The sequence below is a fragment of the Rhipicephalus microplus genome, chromosome 9 (genome assembly GCF_043290135.1).
Source record: "Rhipicephalus microplus isolate Deutch F79 chromosome 9, USDA_Rmic, whole genome shotgun sequence".
NCBI classification, from domain to species: domain Eukaryota; kingdom Metazoa; phylum Arthropoda; class Arachnida; order Ixodida; family Ixodidae; genus Rhipicephalus; species Rhipicephalus microplus.
Genome location: NC_134708.1, coordinates 106808277 through 106835547, shown reverse-complemented (window position 1 = coordinate 106835547; position 27271 = coordinate 106808277). Strand labels below are relative to the sequence as shown.

Here is a 27271-nt window from a genome sequence, read left to right as displayed (position 1 = left end):
GGCGCAGCTATGGTTATGAGCACTGCTCCCCGCCGAAAGCTCCGAAAGGTCCTCACACCCGCCTCAACGAGTACAGTACGAGTCGCTGATGGTAGCTCTGCATCTGTGGTGAGAAATTGTACAGCTCGTGTCACCGTCGCCAACTGCTATGCTATAGTTATATTTATTGTACTCTAACCGTGTTGACACGACCTCATTCTGAGCATAGACTTTCTTGCACAGCACGCAGCCCAGATTGATTGCTCCGATGCAGTTGTACAGCTTGATTGTTCCTTCCCTGCTAACGCCGACTTGTGCCCCATCCTGTTAATGTTCCGCGGAGTTCGCTCGTCTGTCCCCACAGGTTGCGACAGCTGTGATCCTGACGCCCTTTTCTCCCATCCCAGACGGCGACTATCTCGTGTCGCCGCTCGCTGACGTGGTGCTGACGAGAAATATGGCCCTGCCAAGCACCGTAGTCCAAATACAGGAGAATCAGGCTTGCATACCAGTCGTCAATTTTGGATTATACATGCACGTGCATCCCCAGGGTATCCCATGGCGCATCTCTCTCCTCTGGAAGAATAGAATATTACTTGGTTGGTCACTGCATCTCTCTCCGATAGCCACACACCTTTGTCGCCGATTGCATCGTAATCGTCAACTGCGGACAACATTTTTAAGATGATTGCCCGTGACCTTCCGGAGGAACACACAACATCTCTTCGTCACATGCTGTCGTCTTATCGGGACGTCTTTGACTTGAACTAGCGGCCTCTGGGACTGACGTCTGCTGTCATCCATCGAATCAACACCGGTGGCAAGAGCCCCAATCTTAGGAGGCCATATCGCGTATCCGCTGCAGAGACCATCATACAAAGAGAGGTGGACAAGCACATCATTGAACCATCGAGTAGCCCATGGACATCCCGAGTGGTTCTGGTAAAGAAAAAGCACAACTCGTGGCGCTTCTGCGTCGATTGCTGTCACCCGAACCGCATAACCAAAAAAGATGTGTACCCACTGCCCATAATAGATGACGCCCTTGACTGCCTTCACGGATCGAACCAATTTTCTTCAATCGATCTCCGTTCAGGCTTTCGGCAGATCAGCGTTGATGAGATGAACCGCGGAAAAACCACCTTCGTAACAGCTTATGGCTTATACCAGTTCAAAGTCACGCCTTTTGGACTGTACAATGCGCCAGCAACATTCGAGTGCATGATGGACTTCCTCTTGTGTGGCTTAAAGTGGTCAACGTGCCTCTGTAACCTAGACGACGTTATCGTGTTTGCGGAGACTTTCGAAAGTCACCTGCAGCGGCCCAGAACTATCATTTTAGTGTTTCGCTCTGCTGGCCCTCAGCTGAATTCCTCTAAGTTCCACATCAGTCGCCACGATAACATCGTTCTCAGGCATCTCGTAGATGCAGCAGGAATTCAACCTGACACAGAAATAGTTCGCGCCGTGTGAAATTTTTCTATTTCTTCATCAATGAGAGATGTCCGCAGTTTTATGGGTTTAGGCTTATACTTCCGTCGCTTTGTAGAAAAAAATTGTTGACATCACTCGTCATCGAACTGACCTTCTTAAAAAGGATATCTTTTTTTCTTTGGGGACCGCATCAAGGGCGAGAATTCTGTACCCTTATTGAGCGGCTTACCAGTCCACTGATTTTCTCGCACTTCGACCCTTCCGCGCCCACTGAAGACCTCAGTGACGTGAGTGCTCATGGTATTGGCGCTGTTCTCGCTCAGCATCAAGAGGACCACGACCCTGTCATCGCCTATGCGAGTTGCCTCTCTCCACGCCCGAACGCAATTACTCGATAACTGAGTGAGAATGCCTTGCACTCGTTTGGACTGTCGCAAAATTTCGACCGTACTTGTTCGGTCGTCCTTTCCGCGTCGTCACGGATCACCACGCCCTCTGTTGGCTCTCCTCTTCGAAGGACCCAACTAACCGACTTGCGCGTTGGGCATTATGTCTACAAGAGTATAACTTCACAATACTGCACAAATATGGACGCATGCACAACGATGCTGGTGGCCTTTCTCTCAAATCTGTGGATCAACCAGACAACACTGAAAGTGACATGAACATCTACGCTCTTTCCACATCCGGCTTTCTCCACATAGGCAGCGAGTGACGACAAGCAAAGCGCCTCTTTCCGGATGTTCACATTGCGTGATGGCATTTTGTGCCGCTGCAACATTCAGTCTTACGGTCCTGAGCTCTTACTAGTCGTTCCCAAGCACCTTCGGCTCACCGTGCTCCAAGAGTTCCATGACGCTCCTGCTGCTGGACTAATGGGCGTCAGTCGGACTTACGACCACGTAAGGCACCGCTTCTTCTGGCCTAGTCTCTATTGCTTTTTGTGACCTGTGCCAGTGGCGGAAAACGCCTGCTTGCCTCCTGCTGGTTTGCTTCAGCGAATCGAGGTCCCAAGAGAGCCATTTTCTCGTGTGGGCCTCGATCTACTTGGCTCATTTCTCATTTCTACCAAAAGGAACAAGTGGATTGTCGTCGCGACAGATTATGGCACAAAATACGTCATTGCACGTGTGATACCGACTAGCTGCGCTACAAATGTTGCAGACATTCTACTCCACGATGTCATCCCGCACCACGGCACCCTTTGACAGTTACTAACGGATCGGGGCCGTTACTTTTTGTCGAAGGTCGTCGATGACCTGCTCCGCTCCTGTGATGCCGAACATAAGATCGCAACCGCGTACCATCCTCAAACGAATGGGCTCACCGAGCGACGGAATCGCACTCTAACTGACATGATTGCCATGCACGTTTCCGACGATCACCATGACTTGTACGCCGCTTTACTATACATACCTTTTGCTTACAATTCGTCCCGTCACGAAACCACTGGATTTTCGCTATTTTACCTTATGTATGGCCGTGACCGTGTCTTTTCGTTCGACACGTTTCTACAATGTGGTGTCTAATTCTCCACGACCAATTACGCCCGCGATGCAATCACCCATGCCCGAGAGGTTGCTCGTCAACGCCTCACAACATCGCAAGCTTCTCAAAAGCAACGCTATGGTCGCCAGCACCGAGGCACACAGTTTCCTCCAGGTTCTCTTGCCCTCCTTTGGACGGCCTCACGCCGTGTTGGCTTGGCTGAAAAACTCCTCCGTCGCTACTCTGGTCCGTACAAGATTTTACGCTCATTGTCTGACGTGACGTACGGGATTACACCATGCAGCTGACGCGTATTTGCTACCTCACGTCAACAGGCTCAGGCCGTATATCTCCGCCTCAACTGGTGCTCCATAATGTGCACCGGGACGGAGCTACGCCAGCCAGGAGGGTGATGTTGCGGTAAAGAGAACGAGGAAGTTCACTCCTATTAGAGGAAGACGACAGGATTTTCTCCACCTGAAAAACCTCTACGATTACTGTGAATACACCAACTCTGCAACCGTGGGCCTGGTTTCTTCCCGTAACAATATACATGCCACGGTCTTCGTGCTTTTGTGGCCGCTTTAATAACTTGTTACGGCATGTCAGTTGGGCATTACAGACATAAGGGACAGATACTAAGGTATAAGTTAATAGTATGAACCGATTTTTAGGCAAATACTTATTTTGTTCCTTTCGTTTCTATCAATATGTGAACCTAAGTTAGGACATAAGACGGGTTTCATAGTGTTTTTATATACATGCCAAATTTTGGCGGTTGGGCTTAAATGCCTAAGAGTAGTTATAAATGCCTATAATAAAATATGTACCTATATCAACGCTATTTGCGCTGAAATTTCACTCTATAGTGTTGACAGAGACTGGTATTCATGTTGCTGGGCAGCAGCCTTGACTCTTCGGAACACTAGGTGGTTCAGTATAGTCCTTCAACCAAATTATAGTCCAGTCCAAATTATAGTTCAGTATAGTCCTTCAACCAAACTTAAGCGAGATTCTAAACTGGATTCGCCCATAGGTCGTTTCCGAACAACTCGCTCCACGCCGAATAACAGTCGCTTTCTCACCGCCATAAAAATGTTTAAGGAATGAACAGTTTCCATTCGAAATAGAATGAAAAGTAATATAATACAATATTGTTCAGTTCAAACTTGTTACATTTCAACATGTTACACATGTCAAGGGGTGATACGGTTAAATCCAGATTAACTGCATGATAATGGGCTATGAAGAACTCCTAGGGCTGTCTCAGGCGCTGCTTTGCCGTGTTGCTGGCGATTAGAACTTGGTGCAATCCAAGTGCTTATTGGTAATAATTTATTATTATATTTATTCAATACTGTGGGCCTTTACAGGTTTAGACAGAGAGCGTACAAAGGAAATAAGACTTTATATACGGAATAGAAAAAGAAAGAGAAAAATGTACAATACAAAGCAACCGCAGCAACAATAATGGAACAAAAGCAATAAACGAACAAGTGTTTCACCGGGGTAGAAAAGAAAAAGAAAACTAGAAAACATTAAAACATCAAACGGCAACATATTTGGCACACAGATGCACATTTAAGATTTGGGTAACCACTCTAGATCGTTCATTGAAATATCTAGCCGATTCAGTGCGTGAAAGGCGAGTCATTATAGTTCGAAGCACTCAGCTACAACGCTGCATACACCGCATTGTATGGGTCTGGCGCAAATTCGGCCTTCTTGTCATGATGTATGATTTACTATCGAAAGTACTGGTATACGCAATGCATGACTGATCGTTAATGTTCGTCATTCGCTCATGTTAGTGCAAGTGAATTTCGACACGTATTACGTTCATAAAACCGACGCGACCACAACCATGACAGCGTCATGGTGTGGCCCTTATTGTTTCGACATGTAATTTATGTTCATTATAAGACGGTATAGCACTCTGCAAAACCACAAGAAGCACACAAGAGAAGCAAGCGCTTGTCCTCGTCCTTAATTCTCACGTGAGTTTCTTGTGGCTTTGTAGTGTGCTATAACGTCTTATATCACAGAGTCAGAGTACCAACTAGCCCAATCTACCACCCTTCTATGTTCGTCATACACTCTTGTCACGCCATACCAGTTTCTACGCATGCTATATTACCAAAACGCCCGCGAAAGCACTCGCTCTACGACTACTAAATCATATGTCGTACATAACACGCATATCATGATTCTCATGTTACGACCAGTCATTTTTAATGAAAATAAAACAACCGCCTAAGCACTCCGTACAAACGATTAAACAGCCTTAGCTCAAGCCGTCAGCCCCGGTGTTCATGAACGAGTTCGACCCAACGCTTAACTATAGCCTTTTACAATTATCGCTTGCATGTTCGTGCTTCTCAATGATGTTAGACATACGTTTCGCTTGGATTTACCACAGTGTTTACTTCACATGCGGCGCATTGTGCCTCGCATGATCACGGTATGGAAGAGTGTGATGAGTGGTTAAATATGTTTCGCAATGCATTAATCACAGTGATTGCTCGCCAACCACTGGCGGTCACAGACGTCGCAGCCGAAGCTAAAGGTGCACGATTCACACGAGGTAACGGAGGTAGAATTTTCGCAGCGGACGGCGTATCACGTGACATGCGCGTCATCGAAACGTGCCGCCCTCGCTTCATCCGCTCCTCTCCGCTCGCGGCACGGATGGAAATGTGTCACCGCTGTTTCGGTCCCTCCATTTGGCGGTCGTCTGCTCTCGATCGAGAGGATTCAACGTAAAATTTGTCAACATTGGTCCGTGTCTTGAAAGCGGGCAGCCTACGCGAAGTAGTCGATTTCGGCGCGCGTCTCGTAACGATGTGGAAACTGACGGGGTCGCACCATCAGTGTTTCATGTATACGCAGACACCGCTTAGTGTTTGAGGTGCACGTAAAAAAGCGGGACTTTCTCACGCGTTCAAGAACGTGGAGTCACAACAAATAAATTAAAAGAACTACGAATATCTTACTAGTGTCAGCTGCATCCTGCCTCAAATAGCTCCACGTAGAAAATAAAGGCGGAACAAGCGCGCTGAATAAGCACCGAAGTCGAAAGTATGCCCGAGGATTGCGTGATCGTAGCTCTGGCTGTGTGCATGCGACGTGTCTACTGCTGCGCCGGATTAAACTAATCACGTCACTATTCGGTCCGCGGAGCAGCGGGATTTTGCTCTCGCGTGTTAATCTGTAGCTGTGTCCAAATTCTTAAACAGCACGTAAACAGTCTAAGCAGAGTGCTTAAAAGACAGCACAGAGCCCATGCATGCTGCCCGAGTATTGGAACACATCTAACCGGCTTTTACGCGATCATGCGGTACCTCGCATCGAAAAGAAAAAGCCAAAATAAACAAACGTAAAAGCTGTATTTTCTGGCTTATTTCGTGTTAAAATCTAAAAAAAAATAAACGTTACGTACATTGAGCGTCTGGACAAGCGTCTGCTTGTGGGCAGACGACCATTCCGGCGAAATCTGATCTATCTGAGCGAATCACTGAGCTGCCATCTTGTTTAGACATCAAATTAGCCTGTATCGCAATTTGTTTACGATACGGTCTTCTCGGAGCTGTCTATGTTGCCGGCTACGTGAGAGTTGAAATGAGACTTAAGATGGCCGCCATTCATTAAGCTGTCTATTTAGCCGTCTACGGTGTGTATTAGAACACAATAAACAATTGTATCGGGCCAGTTGGTAAGGATCCATCTTGCTAGGAAGCGCTGCCACTATTACAAAGAACACACAACACAAGCGCTTAAGTTCAACTAAACGTTTATTCAAAATGTCAAAGTTTATAAGGGAGGTGAAAAAAGAAAAAGAATAATAAAAGGTAGACAACAAAAACAACACACCCTATATAGCTCAAAGAACCGCTGGAACCGCTATATAGCTCAAAGAACCGTTCGCCCGGCAAACGCGCTGCCACGCTCATCACATTGACGCCGCAAACGATCGCGAGCTAACTCACAACGCAGCCAATGGCGCGCTGCTAGGGTACGACGCTGAGAATGACGTAACTAATAACATGGCCAAGGAAGACCACTCATGACACCACTGCTGGATGGTTTTATAGCGTTCGCTGGAAAACTACAGACACGGAAGTCTATTCTTCGCTTGGATTTATTTTCTGTTGGCTTTAAGGTTGCGTCAAACAAACAAATGAACCCGTAACAGTACCCTACTGCTACCTCAATTAGAACTAACAGACAAGAAAACGAAGGAAAGTATCGGGGGCGCTATTTGTAGTTATATGATGTAGCTGAATCGACAAAAAGGTAACTTGCCTCTGGCGGGGACCACAGCTGCGACATTTAAATAATGCGGCCGATGCTCTGCCAACTGAGATATATCCTTCACGGGTTTCCGCAGAACTCATGTGCTACGAGTTGTCGATGAATTCGCCCTCACGCTGTCAATTGCTAGCTTCCTGGTTAGCTTCATTGGCAGAGCGACTACCCCGGGAAGGCCTTGGTTCAGGGTTTGAACCCCGGACCATCACGAATTTTTGGGAAACTAATTGGCTTTTCTTTCTGAGAAATCCGTATGAATTTCCTTGTGGATTCGTGCTACAAGTGGGTGTTTGTCTTCTTTTCCTTTCTTATCTCCTTCGACACCTTGCGGTGTTCCGCAGAACTCTTTTGCAATAGCGGTGGCCATCCCACCGCTAAATCAAACTCTACCTGCTCCTCAGTCCACAACACAGTGGACTGAGGAGCAGGTAGAGTTTGATTTGTAGGGTTTAACGTCCCGAAACCATGATAAAATTATGAGAGACGCCGTAGCAGAGGGCTCCGAAAATTTTGACCACCTGGCGTTCTTTAACGTGCACCCAAGTCTGAATACACGGGCCTACTACATTTCCGCCTCCATCGGAAATGCAGCCGCCGCAGCCGGGATTCGATCCCGCGACCTGTGGGTCAGCAGCCGAGTACCTTAGCCCCTAGACCACCACGGCGGGGCAAGCAGCAGGTAGAGTTTATCGGTGGTTACTGCCAAGTTTAATATCCGTTTCTCGTTCTTTCCAAAGGGCGATATCTGTTCAGGCTTTATGATGCTTCTATGCTACTTTGATAGATGCGCCCACACAATTGATTGTGATGTTTTTCGCGCAACGCACAGCGCAGTCGTGCCAGTGCACCATTGTGGCTCTATCGTTAATAACAACTACATAACGGCTTGACCAAAACGAATGCAGTGCGCCAGAAACATTATGCTATTATATTGGTTCCGTAAGCATATGAATAGACGAGTCTATGTTCTCGCATAAGAGCCAGTAACGTGCCGGTGAGTGCCACCGGCGGCTGTCGGTGAGGCGAGGAGAAACTTTGGTGGAAGTGCTGCAAGTGCGTCGCATCGATGTTTTTCGCTTCTTGTGCGGACACCACACACAATAAAAAAGGTTTCATTCAGGTTAAATGATGCCACAGCTGTGCTGTATTGCCATTTTTACTCGTCAAAATTTTGTATTGTGAAACCCAGAAGCGCCGATAACACTTGTACGGGCTCGGTCGGTATGACTAACCTTTCGTGGATATCATGGTGGTAGAACAGAAGGGTGAAAGTCCAATTCGCTGGGGCTCGTCTTGACGCATGCCGAAAGTGAAAGTTTATGCATGTTCACACGCACTTTGTTAACTTAAAAGTACGTCTCAAGCAATAGAGCGTGCAAGAATTACCAGAGTGGCGTTTCTAGCGTGGCGACATCAAGTGACCGCTGTGTTCTGCTCTAGCATTTAAAGAGGCCATTGCGAATCAGAGATCATTTATTTGTCGATAACTGCGCGCCGATGTCAAACATCTATTGTCACTGTTCACATTGACACCTATAGTCTTCTAAACATCACAACGAAGCAACACATTGTGGATGTCAAACTGATGTAAGTACGTGTGCGAAATGTAAACATATACCCGGCTGCATATTCTACGCTTCAAAAAAATTTAAAGCGTTGTTGACACCACAGGAAAAAAAATTAACGTGCTAAATATCGTGATGAACAGCGTTGGTTTTTTTTTTAGAGTAAACATGTATCTCAGTGCATTAAATAATGAAACACTACGAATAAGTGATTTAACTTACTGCCATGCGCTTTTTCATCATGCCACAATCATCCGCCAAGCTTCCATCACGCCACCGTCACCCACCTTGGTCACCAAGCCTTCCACCAAACACGTTTTGCCTCGCCTCCATCAGCCGACATTTTCCACCGTCACCACCGTGACTCACCACCACAACCACCATCTGCCATAATTTTTACCACTCTAACCGTCATCAGCCGTCATTTTTCTTCGTCACTACCATTGGCTTCCCACCACCACCACTATCTGCCATAGTTTTTTTTCACTCTCGCCATCGTCAGCCATTATTCCCACTACGGTTTCCACTATATCGTATAATATTTCCACGTTATCCACTATTCTTTCCACCATATTCACTAACGATTCCAGCATCCACTAACCCAGGATTTTCAATAGGGTAGTAGTAGCAGTAATAGTAGTACCCGTAGTAGTAGTAGCAGCAGTAGTAGTATAAGTTGCAGTAGCAGTAGTAGTAGTTGGTTGCTACCTCTCGTTTAGTCCTTGGAATGTCCGCTGGATGGCGGTACTTGTATATCATGAATATATGATGAACAGATGCGCGATGGCGGTACTTGGAGTGTTCGCTAGATGGACGGACACATGGACGCACAGAAAGACAGATGGACAGACAGACGCATGGATGGATGGATGGAGACATAGACGGACGTATGCATTAGTGGACGCACAGACAGACAGACAGACAGACAGACAGACAGACAGACAGACAGACAGACAGACAGACAGACAGACAGACAGACAGACAGACAGACAGACAGACAGACAGACAGACAGACAGAGTGACAGACGCATGGACGGACGCACGGATGGATGGACGCACGGACGGACGGAAGCACGCACAGACCGACGGACACTTCACCCCACTCATCATCATTCACTCCGTAGATATGACGCGATTTTTTTTCGTCTCGTGCCTGGCCCGGGTTCGCATTATGAAGCCCGAGCCAGGCGCTGGCCCACGGTTTCAAGCCCGAACGTACATGACCAAACGTAGTCCGAGCCTGGCCCGGGCCAGTGGTTCCAAGCCCGAGGACGGCCCGGGCGTTCATTGCTAAACTTTTCCAGGGCACGCGGGTTTATTACCAGGCCCGGCCATTGCCTACTAAGGGTTATTAGTTGATGATTGTTATCAATGATGGTCTGCGCTTTGTAGCGGGTGATAGGCCGGAAAATCCGGTGTCTACATGCGTCGAAACGTTGCTTTGGTCGCGGGGGTAGCTCAGCGATTGAGCTGCTTCGTTGTTAAGTCTTAGGACGTGGTGCGACTGCTGCGGACACGGCGGCCTCATTTTGATGGGGGTGAAACATGGAGAAAAAAAAAGAGGGGGCATGACGTCATGCAGCCAGCCTTGGTAAGCCAAGACGTTTTAAAGCAAGCAGTGTTGGTCCAACACGTCACGTTTTGCGCAATATCACGTCAGCAACGAGACTTGCCGATACTTCGGAGCATATGGCGTCCGGTAGCTTTTAGTAAAAACGCGCTAGTTCAGCGCAGACAGGCGGCAATGGCTCACGTAAGAGGTTCAAAAACGACACATGGTCGAGATTACTAAAACCTACCACACCCTCTAACATTTTCATCACGCCCTGAGGCGACACGGTGGGCTTCACTTGCGTGGCATGGTAGGTTTCACTTGTGTGACGTAATGATCTCTCATTTCTTTCACGCAAGAACACCCGTGTACTTATCTTTGGGTGCACGTTAAAGAGCTCCAAATGGTATATATTAATGCGGTCGCCACTACTACGTGCCTCATAATATATGGTGGTTTTCGCAAGTAATATCAAGGAATGTAAATCAAATGTCACCTATATGGCACATGGCAATTGATTACAATAACATTAGGAAAAAGACAAAACATAGCAAACCATTTATTCAAGAGAGGTGTACAACTACCGCTAAAAAGCAAATAGAAGCAAACCCGAGCCATTTTCGCTAATTTTCTTTTCCACACTCACTTTGAAAAGAATCATTACACAATTTTTTTGAGGAGGCTCCTGGTTATATATTTGCTGCGGCAATATAAGAAACGCTACCGTTTTATATTGTGAACAGCCACCAAATGCAGATGAAATATAAATATTTCATATTTTAAAGTCATCACGCAAACGTAGTAGTCCTGTAAAATGTATTTGTATAACCAAGCTGCTACAAATCAGACATGATGCTATTCCAGATAAAAGGTTTCGTCATTCTTCATAAATAAAACGCATAGAATGCGCTTGAAGTAACATCAAAAGGCACATAAAAGACCACACCCGAAAATGATACTACAGAAATAGGAATGTGAAAAGCCCAGTGAGAGGCAAAAATCTTCATGATCTAGTATAGAAGAAAAGGTAGCCTTGTCTTGGACTACATACGCAGCTGCACTAAAATATTGTTCGCTGCTTGCGCTTGTACATGGGATGCAAAGTACTTTGTTTTGCAAGAAACAAAAGCCCGTGGCATTTACTTCAATGAACTTCCCAACATTAAAGCAATTTCTCAATGTCCTCACACCAGTCACTGTTCCGAAGGTAACCGTTCATCTCACTGTCAGCTGGTTGATTTAGCAGCATCGCATCACTCCCTAAATTCATCCAGGAACTTTTGCTTCGCTGGGGATTAATTATCCGGCTTGTCTGTGCTCGTTTATGTCTGTGGTAAACGCAAGTATACGTCAATTGACAATTGGCGTACACCGTCGTGAACAGTTTTCCTCTCCTGCTCATCAAGAACGCGATGGCGGAAAGGCTGCCAAAAGAACGTTGCCATTATGAAGCTCTTCGGTAGATCGTTTCATTTGAGGAAGCTCTAGCGTCTTCGAAATGAGCTTGAATACTGCTGGTGTGTCTCGAAGCAGCACTAACGTGCTTATTCAGTTTCGCGTAGTACATCAATAGAAGGGGCAGCGTACTACTTTGTCCTGCGCAAGCTTTTCGCTGGCCTCGTTGAAGGGCTTCGAGAACTCGACGATCTTTATCAAGATGGCCGTATTGACGTCTTCCAAAAGTAGATTTTCCCTTGAATCCAGGAGGTTCTCTATTGTATCATACTGAGTTAGCACGGACTACATAATAGAGAGTTTCGAATTGCACCAAATCTTAGCACGTGTCACTGCAGCATGACATATAATTCCTTAAAAGATGCAGTACATCCCGTTCAAGTGGGCTCAAAGGTTCAGCTTTGGCCTCTAAATAAGCGGCCCTGGGTCCGGCCCGGCCCGCAGACTCAAGCGCGAGCCTGGCCCAGGCCCGTAGCATCAAGCCTGGGACTGCCCTAGACTCGAAATTTGAAGCCGTATCCCGGCCCGGGCCCACCGGAAAGCGCTTCAGACTGCCCGACCAGGCTTTTGGGCAGGACCGGGCCTGGGCAGGGCTCTATTCGTGAGAACCACGTCACCACTTCACTTAAATTGTCCCATCCGTTGCGGAGCACGTACCACTTCAGACTCTACCAATGCGAGTAGCCGCGAATGGGTGGCGCTGCGGTGACTTTCCTTGCCCCCTCCTCCTCTCCGCTTATAGAGAACCACACATATAATGTTTTGCTATGCGCATGGACAATAATAACAAGCATCAGTGAATTCATGGCATAATTTGTTTTACTTTAGAACGTCTCGTGGAAATGGAAGACGAACTGAGGTCTGCCGAGACAGCGGCCATCCTTCTCAAGTGTTTTCCCCTTGGAGTGCTCGTTTTCTTCGGGGCGGCGCAAACAGCACGCAACAATTATCCGCCTGTACCAGATGGGCCGTACTGGACGCTACTTGACGCCACTCAAACGGTGAGTCTATGCATTCAAGCCCCTTTCTACCCTTTTAAAAGCCTTTGTGAGACATAAACCGAAATTCATTATTTCTATATTTAACGTAGCATATACCTGAATAGAAGGTAGACCTATTTTTTTGCTAACAACATTACCTGGAATTTTCACATGCACAAATCATCATGTGACAACAAAGCACACCGTCGTGAAAGGCTCCGATAATTTCGGCAGTCTGAGCTTCCTTAACGCACGCCGAATATAACTATATGGGCCTTTATCCCTTCGCCTTAATCGAAATGTGACTGCCGAAGCCGGGTTCCAACACGCGGCTTTCAGGTCATCAATCACGTGTCGCATCTATTCCTTCTTCGAGCTTTCGAATATTCCCACACCCCTATTCTAAACCGATCGCCAAAATCAGCCAGGAATTGTTCCCTGTTCTCCCTACTGGTACGCTATAAACCCACATGGACACGAGATAAACCCCAAGTCCACAAAGAGCGGCTAACTTGAGCACTGCGAGCTGCATAACTAGCCATTGCGGCCGCCGCTGGATGCCGCCCCATTCTCGCGCTGACTACAGTGCATCGATGCACGTGCCCCCGCTAGAGTGGTGTCACATTTTAAAAGAGCAGGTGCCGCCTTTCCTGGCTTGGAGACAGCGTGGCCGTCATGTTGACTCCTCAGACCGGTCACTCCTGCGTGACGCATGTGCGGTTTTTTTCTGTCAGTGCTCGTGTTTCTTCAGTTATATGCGCTCGCTGCCGTCACCATGCCCGGGTGTTGCGTGCAGCAGCGCAGCAACCATTCTAGGAACGGCTGGAAATTGTACTGATTTCCAAGAGACCCTACAACACGACTTCTTTGGACGGTACAAGTCAAGCGAGGAAAGTTGCATCCGACAAACGCCTCATACATTTGCAGCGTAAGTAAATATTTGTTGCTGTTTTTCGTAAGAATGCATGATAATTCGGTGAGCCAACATTATCTGGCGCCTTATTTTTTCTTTGTTGTGAGCGTAGGTAAAATTCGGGTAGCCAAACATCATACAGCGTACTGTCCACAGCCTTTTTAGAGTACATGAGCCATTCGTTGGAGTAACTCCGCCGAAAGAAATTATGGAACATATAAGGCTGGTGTATATATAGAATATAGAGCACCAACAACGACATTTCGGGTTAGTCAAAGAGTTTAAGTAGAGTTATACATTACGATGTACTGCTACGTGTTACAGAGCAGTGTCGTTGGGTGGAAATGTTTTACCCTGGCTGCTGGGATTACTTATTCGTGCACATGTTCCCCGAATGGGCTGACATTTGGAAGTCTCTACCGAAATCACTGCGATATGATACAAAATTTATTTGTTCCTTTGAAAAATGAGAAATGCTTAATATTGTGAGACCACGCCCGCTGTTAGTGTGTCGCCGTCAGAACACTTGTGCAGCAAGGGCTTTTACCTGGCTAACAAAGGAAGCGCTATGCCATGTTCTTACACGACCTATAAAGTCTACCTAACTAAAATTTTGGAGCTTGGCTACGAAGCTTTAGATGGAAAAAATCTGCAACTGCCACTTTATATTCCCCTTTGATAAGCGAAGTCCTTCGTATGATATATTTGATTTGTACAAATTTTTATTGCAAAACTTTGAGGTGTTACTCTAGCAGCAGGTAAGGTCTATTACCTCGTAAAAGCACACAGGAGCCAAGCCCGCAAACGGGAAAGGGGGGACGTGCTAAAAGCCTTGGTTCTTTGTCCCTCAACCGATATTTTGATGGAGGGGCGTTTTACCAAAAATAAATAACAAGAAAGGTGTTCTTTCTAAAATAGTGACTGCCTTCAGCAAAAGCCCCCTCCCGCTTGAAAAAATTCCTAACTTTCGGCCTGACGCGAGCTCAGCTCCTTCCATACCTGTAGTCCAAGCCACTGCTAGCTCTTGCCATGAACCATACTGCGCACACTATAGTGCAGGTTTAGTCACAATGAGAGGTAGTCGTTTTTGTCATACCAGACTGTCAACATACCATTCTAATGTTCTTTGCAGGCTCATTTTAAACCAAACAACTGGGAGCAAAACCGTGCAGGCGGCCGGAAAAAGTTCAAACCGAATGCAGTCGCAATTTTGTTCACCTTCAGACGTAAGTATTGAACTTATTTTTTTTTGGATGTCATAAATCAGTATCCATTGCAGGCAATGTATGAATCTGAAACTTCTATAAAGTTAAAACAAATGAAATTTTGCAAAATCCAAAATTTACAAGCTCATTTCAACGTTCGTAGGCATTTCTGACCAGCCACACGAGCTGTACCTTACCGATAATGACGATGTCGCTACCAGCTGCATTTGTCACATTATAAAACTAATCACAGGCTTGACATAAATTGCCATCACTTGAATAAGTTGATAAAGGCATACGCTTCTTCTTGCAGCACTGCCTAAAGAACGAAGACCACCAAAGAAAAAGAATGGTGTCCGCGCCCTCCATTAAAGAGGCCGTCAAGACTGGTTTGGGGATGCGTCAATCTCCAGCTACAGTTGAAACACCCCGAGAGGCCCTACAAAGTCGTGCAGTTATTGAATCTTCACGGCAAGAAACGATGCTTTACGAACACGACACCATGGAAGTCGGCGTCGCAGTTTGCAAACTGTCAGCAAACTCTATGAATGCAGATGCAAGAGAAGCCAAAGTTTCGGCTGGTGAAACATCAAACGGTACTATAAAATCAGCAGCACTGATTCTAAAGTACAGACCTGACACGAAAGATTTTACACTAAAGTATACAGAACCTTAGCAAAATCATACCACTGCCAAAACCACAGTTCATGGTCTCAAGAGAAAAGTGCGAAAAACTCAAAAGTGACGCGATGAATCTTTCAAAAAAGTGGAAATTTCGTAACGACGATCAAGTTAGCGCTCTATCAAGAAGCAGCAGCTTGAGAAACTCTTGGTGTCGACAAACTATTAAGCGAGGCCTTCAAATTAAGTTCGCTTGCGGAACAACGGGAAATGAGATGCTAAGAAAAATACGATATCCTCTCCTATCCAACCAGGCTTTTGCGTGAAGGATTCAAAATTTGAAGCTCTTCTCAGGCATTCTTCAAGAAGTCATCAATGTTATGAAATTCAAAGCTGGGACTATGGAGCATGTCGAAAAGGACTGTGTTCTTGTTTTGGACGAAATGGAAATAGTGCCGGGGTTCGAGCTGGAGCGTGCTGAAGACACACTTCTTGGTGGAGTAAATTTCCCCCGAAGCCTCAAGAGCCTGCGAATCACGCTCTTGTATTTATGTTAGGCGGCCTGAATAAAAGGTGGAAGCAAGTCATCGCGCACGGATTGACTGTAAGAGTAATCGACAGTTGTTTGCTGAAAAACTACGTACTAAAGCTTGTGCAGCTGTGTAGCGAAATATCTCTGAATGTTCGCATAGTCATCTGTGACATGGGCCCTGCAAACCACGAAATGTGGAATGAATTTGGCTTTTCAAGTCACAGAGATTCTTCCATGGTATGTTCCTTACGTAACCCTTGCATGAACGGCAAAGAATTATTTTTAATGGCTGATCCAGCTCACGTGCTGAAAAACCTCAGTGGTCAACTATTAAACTCTAAAGTTTTCACAGTGAGTGAGGCCATAGTGAAAGAAAATGGCCTGCCATCTTCGGAGTTTACCATAGATTATGTTGAGGCGGTACTTGAACACGATTCCACGAGAGAGTTGAAGGTAGTGCCAAACTTGTCTGAAGTTCACATCAACACAGGCCACCTCGCTAAAATTAAGGTTTGTGTAGCTGTACAGCTTTTTCGGGAAACTCCCCCAGCTATTCACTTCCTTGTAAAGGAAGGACTTTTGAAACGGGAAGCGGAAACAACAGCTTCGTTCATGGCGCTCATTTAAAAGTGGTATGCACTGATCTCCTCGCGGCATCCAGCAATGGCCTAAAGTCGCAGAAACAAAGCGACGTATTTCGAAGCCCAATATACTATGCACATTGCAATGGAAACAATCAGAACTACGAAAATAAACATCGCATTGAAAACCGTTTCAATCAGGCTTGCTCATATCATGGCTGTTCTTCGCCTCCAGAAACTGCTCTTGAATGACGAAGAATATGAGTTTCTTTTCAGAAGTAGGCTGCTGCAAGACTGCTTGGAGAACCTTTTTTCCGTGGTGCGGCTTATAAAGCAGGTTTCCAGTGCTAACGATATGAAGTGCGCTTTGAGACTCGTGAGCGTGAGTAAGTGAGTAAATTTTTACATTCGCCGCAAATGGAAAGTTACGAACTTGATGACCAAGATTACCTTGTGAACCTTTTATCTCAATTGAAGAAGGCGTGTGTCGGAAATGATCTTGAAGAGATCAACTAAACTGAGGTTATGTTAATTGAAGAATTATCGCGAAGAGAATGCAGTGCTCTGTTCTAGTTTAGAGTATTTATATTGAAAGGAATAATTACATCCGCGAAGTGTACGAAATGCAAAGATGCTCTCCTTGGCACTGCGAGCGATGAGCATACGTCACTCACAGCACTGAAACGGTATGTCTTGGACGGAAAAAACATCTATCCTAGCAGCGGGGTGATGAAACCCCTGGAAGATTATGAAGAACATTTTGCGGCTATGAACGCTTAGTGCTCGGATAAAACACTCGCAATAAAGTCACCACTTCGTTCACTATCGGCATACCTAAGCAAGGTACAACGACAAAGCCTGTGCGTATGAATGGAGCACAAGGACGATATATACAGAATGTTCATTCAGATGTACGCAAGTATAAGGCTGCGCATACACCTTCGACAGTGTCCAGGTAAAAGTTTGAATGGAAAAGCTAGCAAAACTTGTGCCGGCGTCAACCTTTCGTGAGAAATGAGCACAGTGAAACTTCGTGCCCTCAACTTACAGCAAAGTTTGCTTTCTTTGATTATCTGATGTTCATGTATGCACGTTAGCAGTTAGTAAATACTGTGATATCTTTCACTGTTTCGGTGTTTCGTCGTTGCTTTCCCATCCACTTTCAATACATTACGCAGTTGGTTTTCTTTTTTCTGGTTCACGATCACCGTGAAGCAACCAGTGGCGGTCCCCAGAAAAGTCCGCCATGAATTGTTTTCTTCTCTTGTCATATTTGGTATTGGTACACTGTATATTTTCACTAACGTTTCATGTGGTGGGCCAAACAAACCAAAGTTTTTATTTATTCCCTGCTTTTATTCAATTGGAGTCCGCGTAATATTTTTCGTTATATATATATATATATATATATATATATATATATATATATATATATATATATTACACAATGAAATCTAACAGACAATAATGCCAATGAATGTATAGGGGAAGTTATTAGAAACAATGTAAAGTAAATAAGAAGAAAGGGAAGTTGGTGAAAAAATAATATATATATATATATATATATATATATATATATATATATATATATATATATATATATTAGATATTGTGTAACCGTTGTCATTTACACGTTGTTATCGAGTGTTGTACGCATGTACTGAATGTGATTTGTTTTCCACGTTTCAATTGTATTTTTTGTCTTCTAAACCCACTCCCCTCTATAATGCTGTATGCCCTGAGGGTACAACAAATAAATAAATAAATAAGTAAATATATATATATATATATATATATATATATATATATATATATATATATATATTGAATTAACTTGAAGATAGCACATAAGAAAAGGATCGTATTTACTAACGTTTCGGCCGTGGCACGGCCGAAACGTTAGTAAATACGATCCTTTTCTTATGTGCTATCTTCAAGTTAATTCAATATAGAAAATACCCGGACCTGTCGTGCCTTCCCTTCAAGTTCTTCTATATATATATATATATATATATTCGAAGGTCGCAGGTTGGGGCTCTACCCATGACAAAACGGCAAGTTGTCTTTTCACCCTCTTTTCTTTCTTCATATTTACTTTACAATGTGGTCTAATAACTTCCCCTATACATTCCTTGGCATTTGTGTCTGTTAGATCTTATCAAAATTGTGTGAGAACACGGAAAAACGAGCCCTTATATATACACTACTTCCCTTATATATATATATATATATATATATATATATATATATATATATATATATATATATATATATATATATATATATATATATATATATATATATATATATATATATATGACTCCAAGCAAACATTCGGTAATCCCTGTAATTTTTAAAAAGCACAAAATGTATCTATTATGATTGGTAGGGAAACCTACCACCACGCTTGGGTAGCTTCACACACACACACAAAAACTTCGCGCGTTGGTATACGTATACCGCTGCTGCTGACTTGTATATCACTGCTTGAAGAACTCTTGGCATAGGTAGAGAGCAGAATTCAAGAAGAAAAAAAAGTGTTTCGGTTTATTGAAACCCACGGTTGTGACCGATGAAAAAGATTCGTTTTAAATTAACACATGCACACACATTAGTTTTATTGACGTACATGATTTTCTTGATAAGAATTTAGGCAACAACAGCACTAGGAGCTGTCCAAGCTTGAAAAAATAGAAAAGCTCGCTAGCGTACACTTGTTACCGAACGTATCGGCGCAGCGCAAGCGTGTTCTGTAACATGCTAGCCAGCAGTGCCAGGAGGCACAATGGCGGCCGTCAAAGCAGACGATGCGGCTGTCCACGTCATGAGCGGAGCGCACGGGCATCAAGGCACCTTAGCGCTGACAAGCACACTGAGAAGAGTCTGTATTCAACTCTATGGAAGAAGCCACGCGTTCGAAAGAAAAGAAAACGCTCGTGCTCATGGCACACGCTGGATAATGAATGCATCCTTTTGCTGCTTTGTCATTGCGTTCCAGCGTAAATTTGTTCGCACTCGCTGATAAAAAAAAAGGTAGAAAGCGCTTGAATGATGCGAGAAATGCCTGTAGCACAGATCATACTTGACAGATCATAAAAAAAAATCGAGGCAGTTGTTTCATGAATAAAAAACTCGGTAGATCTCCCGTGCCTCGAGATTCGATGTTATGCGAAGAATTCGGAGGGAAGGTGACTGCGCTGTAACCTTTCATTGAGAAAAACGTTACAAAATGTGCTAAAGATATGAACAAATGGTGTACGCACAGCATATGTTAAACAGTCGCATGTTAACTGCTGTGCGACGCTGCCAACAGCAGCATGGGTATTAGCAACGCGAGAAGCGGTAGACTCATTTGTAGCGCTTGTGCCAGTGATGATGGTGGCCTTGGATTCTGCTACATAAATGAGCTTCATGGGTGGCGCTTCACTACTATTGTCATTAACCCGACGTCACGGCCGTATGACAGTACGCATGTACTGCTTATAAGATTGGATAGCCAGCACTGCAACCGCAATGCACATTTCACGAATATTAGGGTCTTCTTGAAGAGAACTTCTCAGACCTGGCATGGCCTTGAGGTAGAAGGTTTGACTCACACGCAGAATGCTGGGGTTCAATTCCTGCTGGGACCATGGTATCGCTGTGCATACACATTAAAAGAATTTTTCTACGCGTTCATCGGGTATACGTTGCCGAAGCTAGCTTCTAGAGGCGAATATCATCAGGGCTGACCTAGTTGGCGTCCATCATGCCCTAAAAAAACCAATCAAAACTGCACACCTGCCATACAAACAATGAAAACGTGTGTGTAAGCAACCGACTTGATGCGCAATAAACTATACGATACCATGGCATAATACGTGATCAACCGCGCCATGCGTCTATTCATCCATCCATCCATCTATCCATCCATCCATTCTTGAATTTGTGCGTCCGTCTATACGTGCGTCTGTCTGTCCTTCAATGCACGCGTCCACATGTCCGTCCGTCATCGCTGTCTGTCCGTTTATTCGTGCGTCCTTCCATGCATGCGTCCATCTGTCCGTCCGTTTGTGCATGAGTCCCACACCAATCCGTCTGTCCGTCCGCTATCGCATCTGTCCGTCCATCCTTTCGTTCGTTCATCCACCTGTCCGTCCATCCGTGCATACCTCCCGCGCCGTATGTCTGTTCGTCCACCAATTCATGTGGTCATCTGTCTATCCATCCACACGTCTATATATACAACCATGCATCTGTACATCCACCCATCAGTCCGTCCGTTCTACCGTCTGTGCATTCATGCATACCTCCACCTGTTCGTCCGTCCGTGCATATATTCACCTATCCATGCGTCTATCCGTTCATCTGTCTGGCTTTATACTAGTCGGCGACTTCAACGTAAAAATTGTGGACCTTAGGGCCTATAGCTCCGCCCACTCGTCATCATTCATCTTGTAGAGGTGCACGGATTTTTCATAACGCCTTCGAATTAAAATTACGAATGTCAGTTCATGCCGTTCCTTGATTGGTATAAACTGTGACTCAGCTTTACTGCAATGCGCTTAAGTAGAGCTGAACTTAACCCGACGTAACGGCTGGATCGTGCGAGTTCATTTATGATGTTTATAAAACTGGATAGCCACCACTGCACCCCCAATCGAAGCTTCACGAATACGGTCCATTTAAAAAGAAGTTGCGAGACCTGGCGTAGCTCTGCGGTAGTTTACTCCATTGCCACATAGAATGGTTGGGTTTGATTTCTACTGGCACCCTGACGTTTTAAATGCGAAGCATTTCTTAGCAAACTTCAGCGACTTTGGGCGTATCTATCTATCTATCTATCTATCTATCTATCTATCTATCTATCTATCTATCTATCTATCTATCTATCTATCTATCTATCTATCTATCTATCTATCTATCTATCTATTCGCTTGCATTAGGGTGCTTTCGTGATTACCCCCTTAACTTGGCGTGATCCATAATAAGCAAGGGAGGGTACGATAGTTTGACAAATATGACGCGCTGGTCAAGACATGAATAATGTCACAATCCCGTTGCGTACGTCGTCAAACACTTTTCGCCAGACAGTAGCACATACCCACGGGCGGGTATGTGCTGCTGGTATGCGGGTATATGCCACAGCTGATTGACACTTAGTATCTACCCAGGAACGACGATAACACACATGGCCAAGTTTAACGCGTGAGCGCTAAGCAATACCCGAACATCAATAGCGTCGACCCAACGAAGGCATAGAATAAATGTCAGTGTTCTGAAAAATCTGACCTAGGCAGCGTTGAGCCCCCGACGAATGCAAAGAATAAATGTCAGGGTCCCGGCTGGAATTGAACCCAAACAATTTGCGTGGCAATGAAGCATTTTACCACAGAGCTGCGCTAAGTCTCAGAACTGATTTTCATATAGATGTTAATCTTCGTGAAACGTGATAGTGGTTACAGAGTTGCCTACCCGATTTCATAAACATTACATATGTACTCATTTGATACAGCCATCACATCGGATTAACGTCCATTGTGGTTAGGTGCCATGCGCTGAGGTTGTTTTAGGTAGCACTGTCCAGGGCCACCATCTTCGCGAGAATCAGCGCTTCATGTCAGCTTCTGGTGTTGCTAACATGCATCTTCCAGTTGACATCGTCGCGCAAGTGCAAACAACTGGTCATATAAACATCTGCTGATTTGATTGATTGATATGTGGGATTTAACGTCCCAAAACCACCATATGATTATGAGAGACGCCGTAGTGCAGGGCTCCGGAAGTTTGGACACCTGGGGTTCTTTAACGTGCACCCAAATCTGAGCACACGGGCCTACGACATTTCCGCCTCCATCGGAAATTCAGCCGCCGCAGCGGGGATTCGATCCCGCGACCTGCGGGTCAGCAGCCGAGTACCTTAGCCACTAGACCACCACGGCGGGGCAATATAAACATCTGCAACTCTTGAGCATATGTCCGTGCGTGCAACACTTGTGCATATATTTAGCGTCATTTCATGACGTGTCGCTCAATAAAAAAATGCAACACGGTCACCTTCCCTCCGCATGCTTCGCATAACGTCGATTCTCATGTACGTTGGGATCTGCCGAATTTTTTTTCTACATTAGTCGGGTCAACAATGCCGATCTCAGCTTTTTTTTTTAACGCTAACGCGTTCAAATTACGCGCGTGTGTTCTCGCAGTTCCTGGGTAGATATGTAGTATAAAAAACATGTGGCACATACCCATCTGCGGATATGTGGCACTGTCTGGCTGAAAATATTTGACGACGTATGCGATGGTACTGCAACATTATTCCTGTCATGACCAGCGTGTCGTATTTGTCAGAACACCTCAATCTTCTGTACTAATTTTCTTTTACCCTAAGTTAAAGGGGTGATCACGACAGCATTCAGGCGTAGCAGGCTAGATGACAGATATATACATAAGAAATCAAAAGTGTTTGCAGTACGCAAAAAAAAAAATTGCTTCAGATTCAATAAGGAATTTTAACGAAGCCATTCGACTGATACCCGGTGCAATGTTGCGAAAGCGCGTGCTTTCACAGCTGGCCGGGCGTGCCATGCTTTACAGGCGACCATCTGTCATTGAATTCAACTTCACTGTGAAGCGAGAAGACAAAATATTTTCGTCGCGTAGTTTTGTCGTTACTATGGTAAGTAGGCGACAGGGGTGTCGCCAGACATATTTTTTTAGGGAGAGAGGGGATTGATCACACCTATTTCATGTTTTCCCGTGCGTTTTTAGCGTGTTCGTGCAAATACACATGCAAAGTGTGCAATTTGTGGGAGTCTTTTAGCCCCCATAATGGCTCTAATTACTTCAATAGGTCACCGCACTAGCACCGACGATGCTTCGGAAAACAAAACAGTATATGAATGTCATGTCATGGAAGGATTTGTCTCAACCCGTGTAATATTGTGTGGCAGAAGCATATACAATGGCGTCAGGCGTCAAAACGGGAATCGCGCAATGAGTGGATGTTTTAAAGGCTCACCCATTACAAAGCACTGAGACATCGGGTGAGAAAGGATGAACAAAGTGAGCAGCTGCGTAACTTTGCTTGTTGCTTTACGGATGTGCAAAGGGCCCCGCGTGGAATCGCAGAAGGAACAATTATGGCGTAGTGAGTACTTGAATGTCCTGAGGCCCAACCAACCGACCAACTTGCAAGAGGAATTCTATGATAAAATGAGGCGGAAAATTTTTGGAGCACAATCATTCAGTTTCTTATGGCATGGTTGAGAAACGCACAGAAAACCGAATTATGGCATTACGTTCTCTTCTTGAAGGTGTAGATCATTATGAGCCTGACTACGTTCATTGCAGGAAAAAGGCCACGCCCATGTTTCGCCAGTCAACTCTGTCCTGTGCGTGCTGCTGCCACTTTGCACCCAACTTCCTCATCTCATCTGCTCAGCTAACTTTCTGTCTCCCCCTAATCCGCTTGCCCTCTCTGGGAATCCACTCAGTTACCCTTATGACCAGTTGTTATCGTGCCAACGCGGTACACGCTCGGCTCATGCCCATTTATTTTTCGTAATTTCAAGTATGATATCCCTAAGACCACTTTATTCCCTGATCCACTCTGCTCTCTTCTTGTATCTTAAGGTTACACCTATCATGTTCCTTTCCACCACTCTCTGCGTCGTCCTCACTTTAACCGAAGCCCTCTTTGTAAGCCTCCAGGTTTCTGCTCTGTGGGTAAGTACCGGCAAGATGCAGATGTTTTATACCTTCCTCTTGAATGATGCAGACGTTATATACCTTCCTATTGGATTTCGTACAGGCTGCTGAACAATCGACCACATTCATCCTATCAATCGGGTAATAAAGAAATCCTCAGAATACACCCAACCACTATTGCCTTCATAGATTAGGAAAAGGCATTTGATTCAACAGAGATATCAGCAGTCATGCAGACATGCAGAATCAGGGCGTCGACGAAGCACATGTGAACATCCTGGAAGAAATCTACGCTGGATCAATGCCACTGTAGTGCTCCATAAAGAAAGCGACAGAATATCAATAAAAAAGGGTGTAAGGCAGGGGGACGCAATCTCCCCAATGCTATTTACCGCGTGCTTACAGGAGGTTTTCAGAAGCCTAGAATGGGAACAGTTAGGGATAAGAGTTAATGGAGAATACCTTAGTAACCTGCGCTTCGCCGATGACATTGCATTGCTGAGTAACTCAGGGGACGAATTGCAACTCATGATTACAGAGTTAGACAAGGAGAGCAGAAAGGTAGGTCCTAAAATTAGTCAACCGAAAACAAAAGTAATGTACGACAACCTCGAGAGAGAACAGCGCTTCAAGATAGGTAGCAGTGCACTTGAAGTTGCAAAAGAGTACGTCTACTTAGAACAAGTGGCCGCCGCGGAGTTGATTCATGAGATTGAAGTAACTAGAAAAATGAGGTGGAGCACATTTGGCAAGCTTTCTTAGTTCTTGACTGCTAGATTGCCACTATTCCTCAAGAGGAAAGCATATAACTGCTGCATCTTACCGGTACTTACCTACGGAGCAGAAACGTATATGATTACAAAGAGGGTTGAAAGTAAGCTGAGGACGACGCAGAGAGCAATGTAAAGGAAAATAAGAATAAGAATAAGAATAAGATTTATTTGATCTTGACAACTTCAAGAAAGGTACAGGAGCTAAAGGCGAACAACGCCTGACAGGGGCCCCGGTACCCGTAACATGTTACAACATCATATTACATGGCATAATAGTAGTTCATTGGCAGTAAACAAAAATATAAAAAAATCGTTACACATTTGATATACAATGCGTTAGGAATACAAAGTCTTTCGCATTCGTACGTCCACATAGTTACTGTGCTATTTTTTTTTTTTTTTTTTTAATAGACAGAGGCATAAGATAACAAAAGGAGTATTGATATCAGCACACAATCAAGCTCAATCAAACGCATGGAATGCAATAGTATACATAGATACATACACATAGATCCATATATATATACATATATATATATATACATACATATATACGTACACATATATATACACATACACACATATATACATACACACATATATATACATACACACACACATACACACACATATATACACACATATATACACCTACATACACATATATACACACATATATATACACACATATACATACACATATATACACATACACATATATACACACATACACACACATATACCCACACACACATGTGTTGCAATAGTCATTCTCTCAAAGCCTGTGCAAGTAACAGTTCCTTCACCTTATTTTTAAATGCATTTCTAGTCGTGAAGAATTCAATATGACCTTCTAGCTTATTCAGGATCATTAGTACTTGGTGGCTGGTTGTTTGTGTACCATAGTTAGTCCTGGTTTTTAATGTTCGTCTTCTCTTCAGTCTCATGTCGTATGGGACTTCATTACTGCTGCTGTCGTCTAGATATAGTGCATTGGAATGTATATACTGCAGTAGTTTGAAGTCATAAACTTTGTTTGCTTGAAGCATTTGATATTTTAAAAATAACGGTGACGTGCTTAATTGGTACCATGGCCCCTGATAACTTTCATAAATGCGCAGTATCATTTTTTGTAGACGAATAATCCTATTGTAGTTGGTTTTTGTAGTGGTACCCCAGACCAGTATTCCGTAGCATAGTCTAGAGTAGAACAATGAATTATATAGGTTTTGCTTCAACCAGATAGGTATCAAGGGTGCAATTTTATACAAGCAGCCAACAGCTCGGGAGAGTTCAACGACTAAATTATTAACATGAACGTTCCACGAAAGATGCTCTTGGAACCAGACACCAAGAAACTTTTGCTCTTTAACCCTGGTTAACTCATGCCCTTGGAAAGTTAGAACTATTTCCCGGCTAAGTTGTTTGTTCAGAGCACGAAATATGACATAGTTTGTCTTTGCTATATTAAGCTGCAGTCTATTTTGGCCTAGCCAAGTCGAGAGCAACGCAAGGTACTCGTTGGCCTTAGTTTCCAAATCAGTTAAGTCTGTGGATTTAAAAAAAACATTAGTGTCATCGGCATACATAATAATTTCAGGAGAGTTTGCTATAGTTACAATATCGTTAATATAAACAAGAAATAAAAATGGCCCCAGTATGGACCCCTGAGGAACTCCTTGTGTTAGCTTTAGTTTCGATGATTTTGCGTTTTGTATTTGCACAATTTGAGAACGGTGACTCAGATAGTTTTTAATGAGCTCTAATGCTACTCCCCGCACCCCATACCTAGATAGTTTGTCGTATAAAATATTATATTTTATGGAATCGAAAGCTTTCTTCAAATCTAGAAATAAACCAAGTGTGAAATTTTTGCTATCTATGTTCGTAAGTATACTATCTTTGATGTAGCACAATGCTTTTTCAGTTGATCTGTTTTTCCGAAAACCATATTGGCTATTAGAAAGAATTTTGTGTTTGTCAAAGAAAGAAACCAGTCTTTGGTTAATCACACTTTCAAATATTTTCGACATAATGGGGAGGACCGATATCGGTCGGTAATTTGATAAATTATTTCTAAGGCCACCTTTAAATATAGCTGTCACCCGTGCTACTTTGAGTTTTTGTGGAAAAACACCAGTTGACAACATGAGATTAACAATATGAGCAACTGCCTCCGAAATAAGGTGGGATACT

At 44.3% G+C, this 27271-nt stretch overlaps 1 protein-coding gene across 1 annotated transcript in view; it reads left to right on the top strand.

Moving 5' to 3' along the window:
• The window catches only part of LOC119164659 (ATP-binding cassette sub-family C member 2), a 179008-nt gene that overhangs the window by 18218 nt on the left and 133519 nt on the right, over positions 1-27271 (top strand). Inside the window, exon 2 of the mRNA XM_075874522.1 lies at positions 12610-12782. Within this exon, the coding sequence (XP_075730637.1) occupies positions 12624-12782 (159 nt within the window). The 5' untranslated portion in view covers positions 12610-12623. The remainder of the gene's footprint in view (positions 1-12609; positions 12783-27271) is intronic.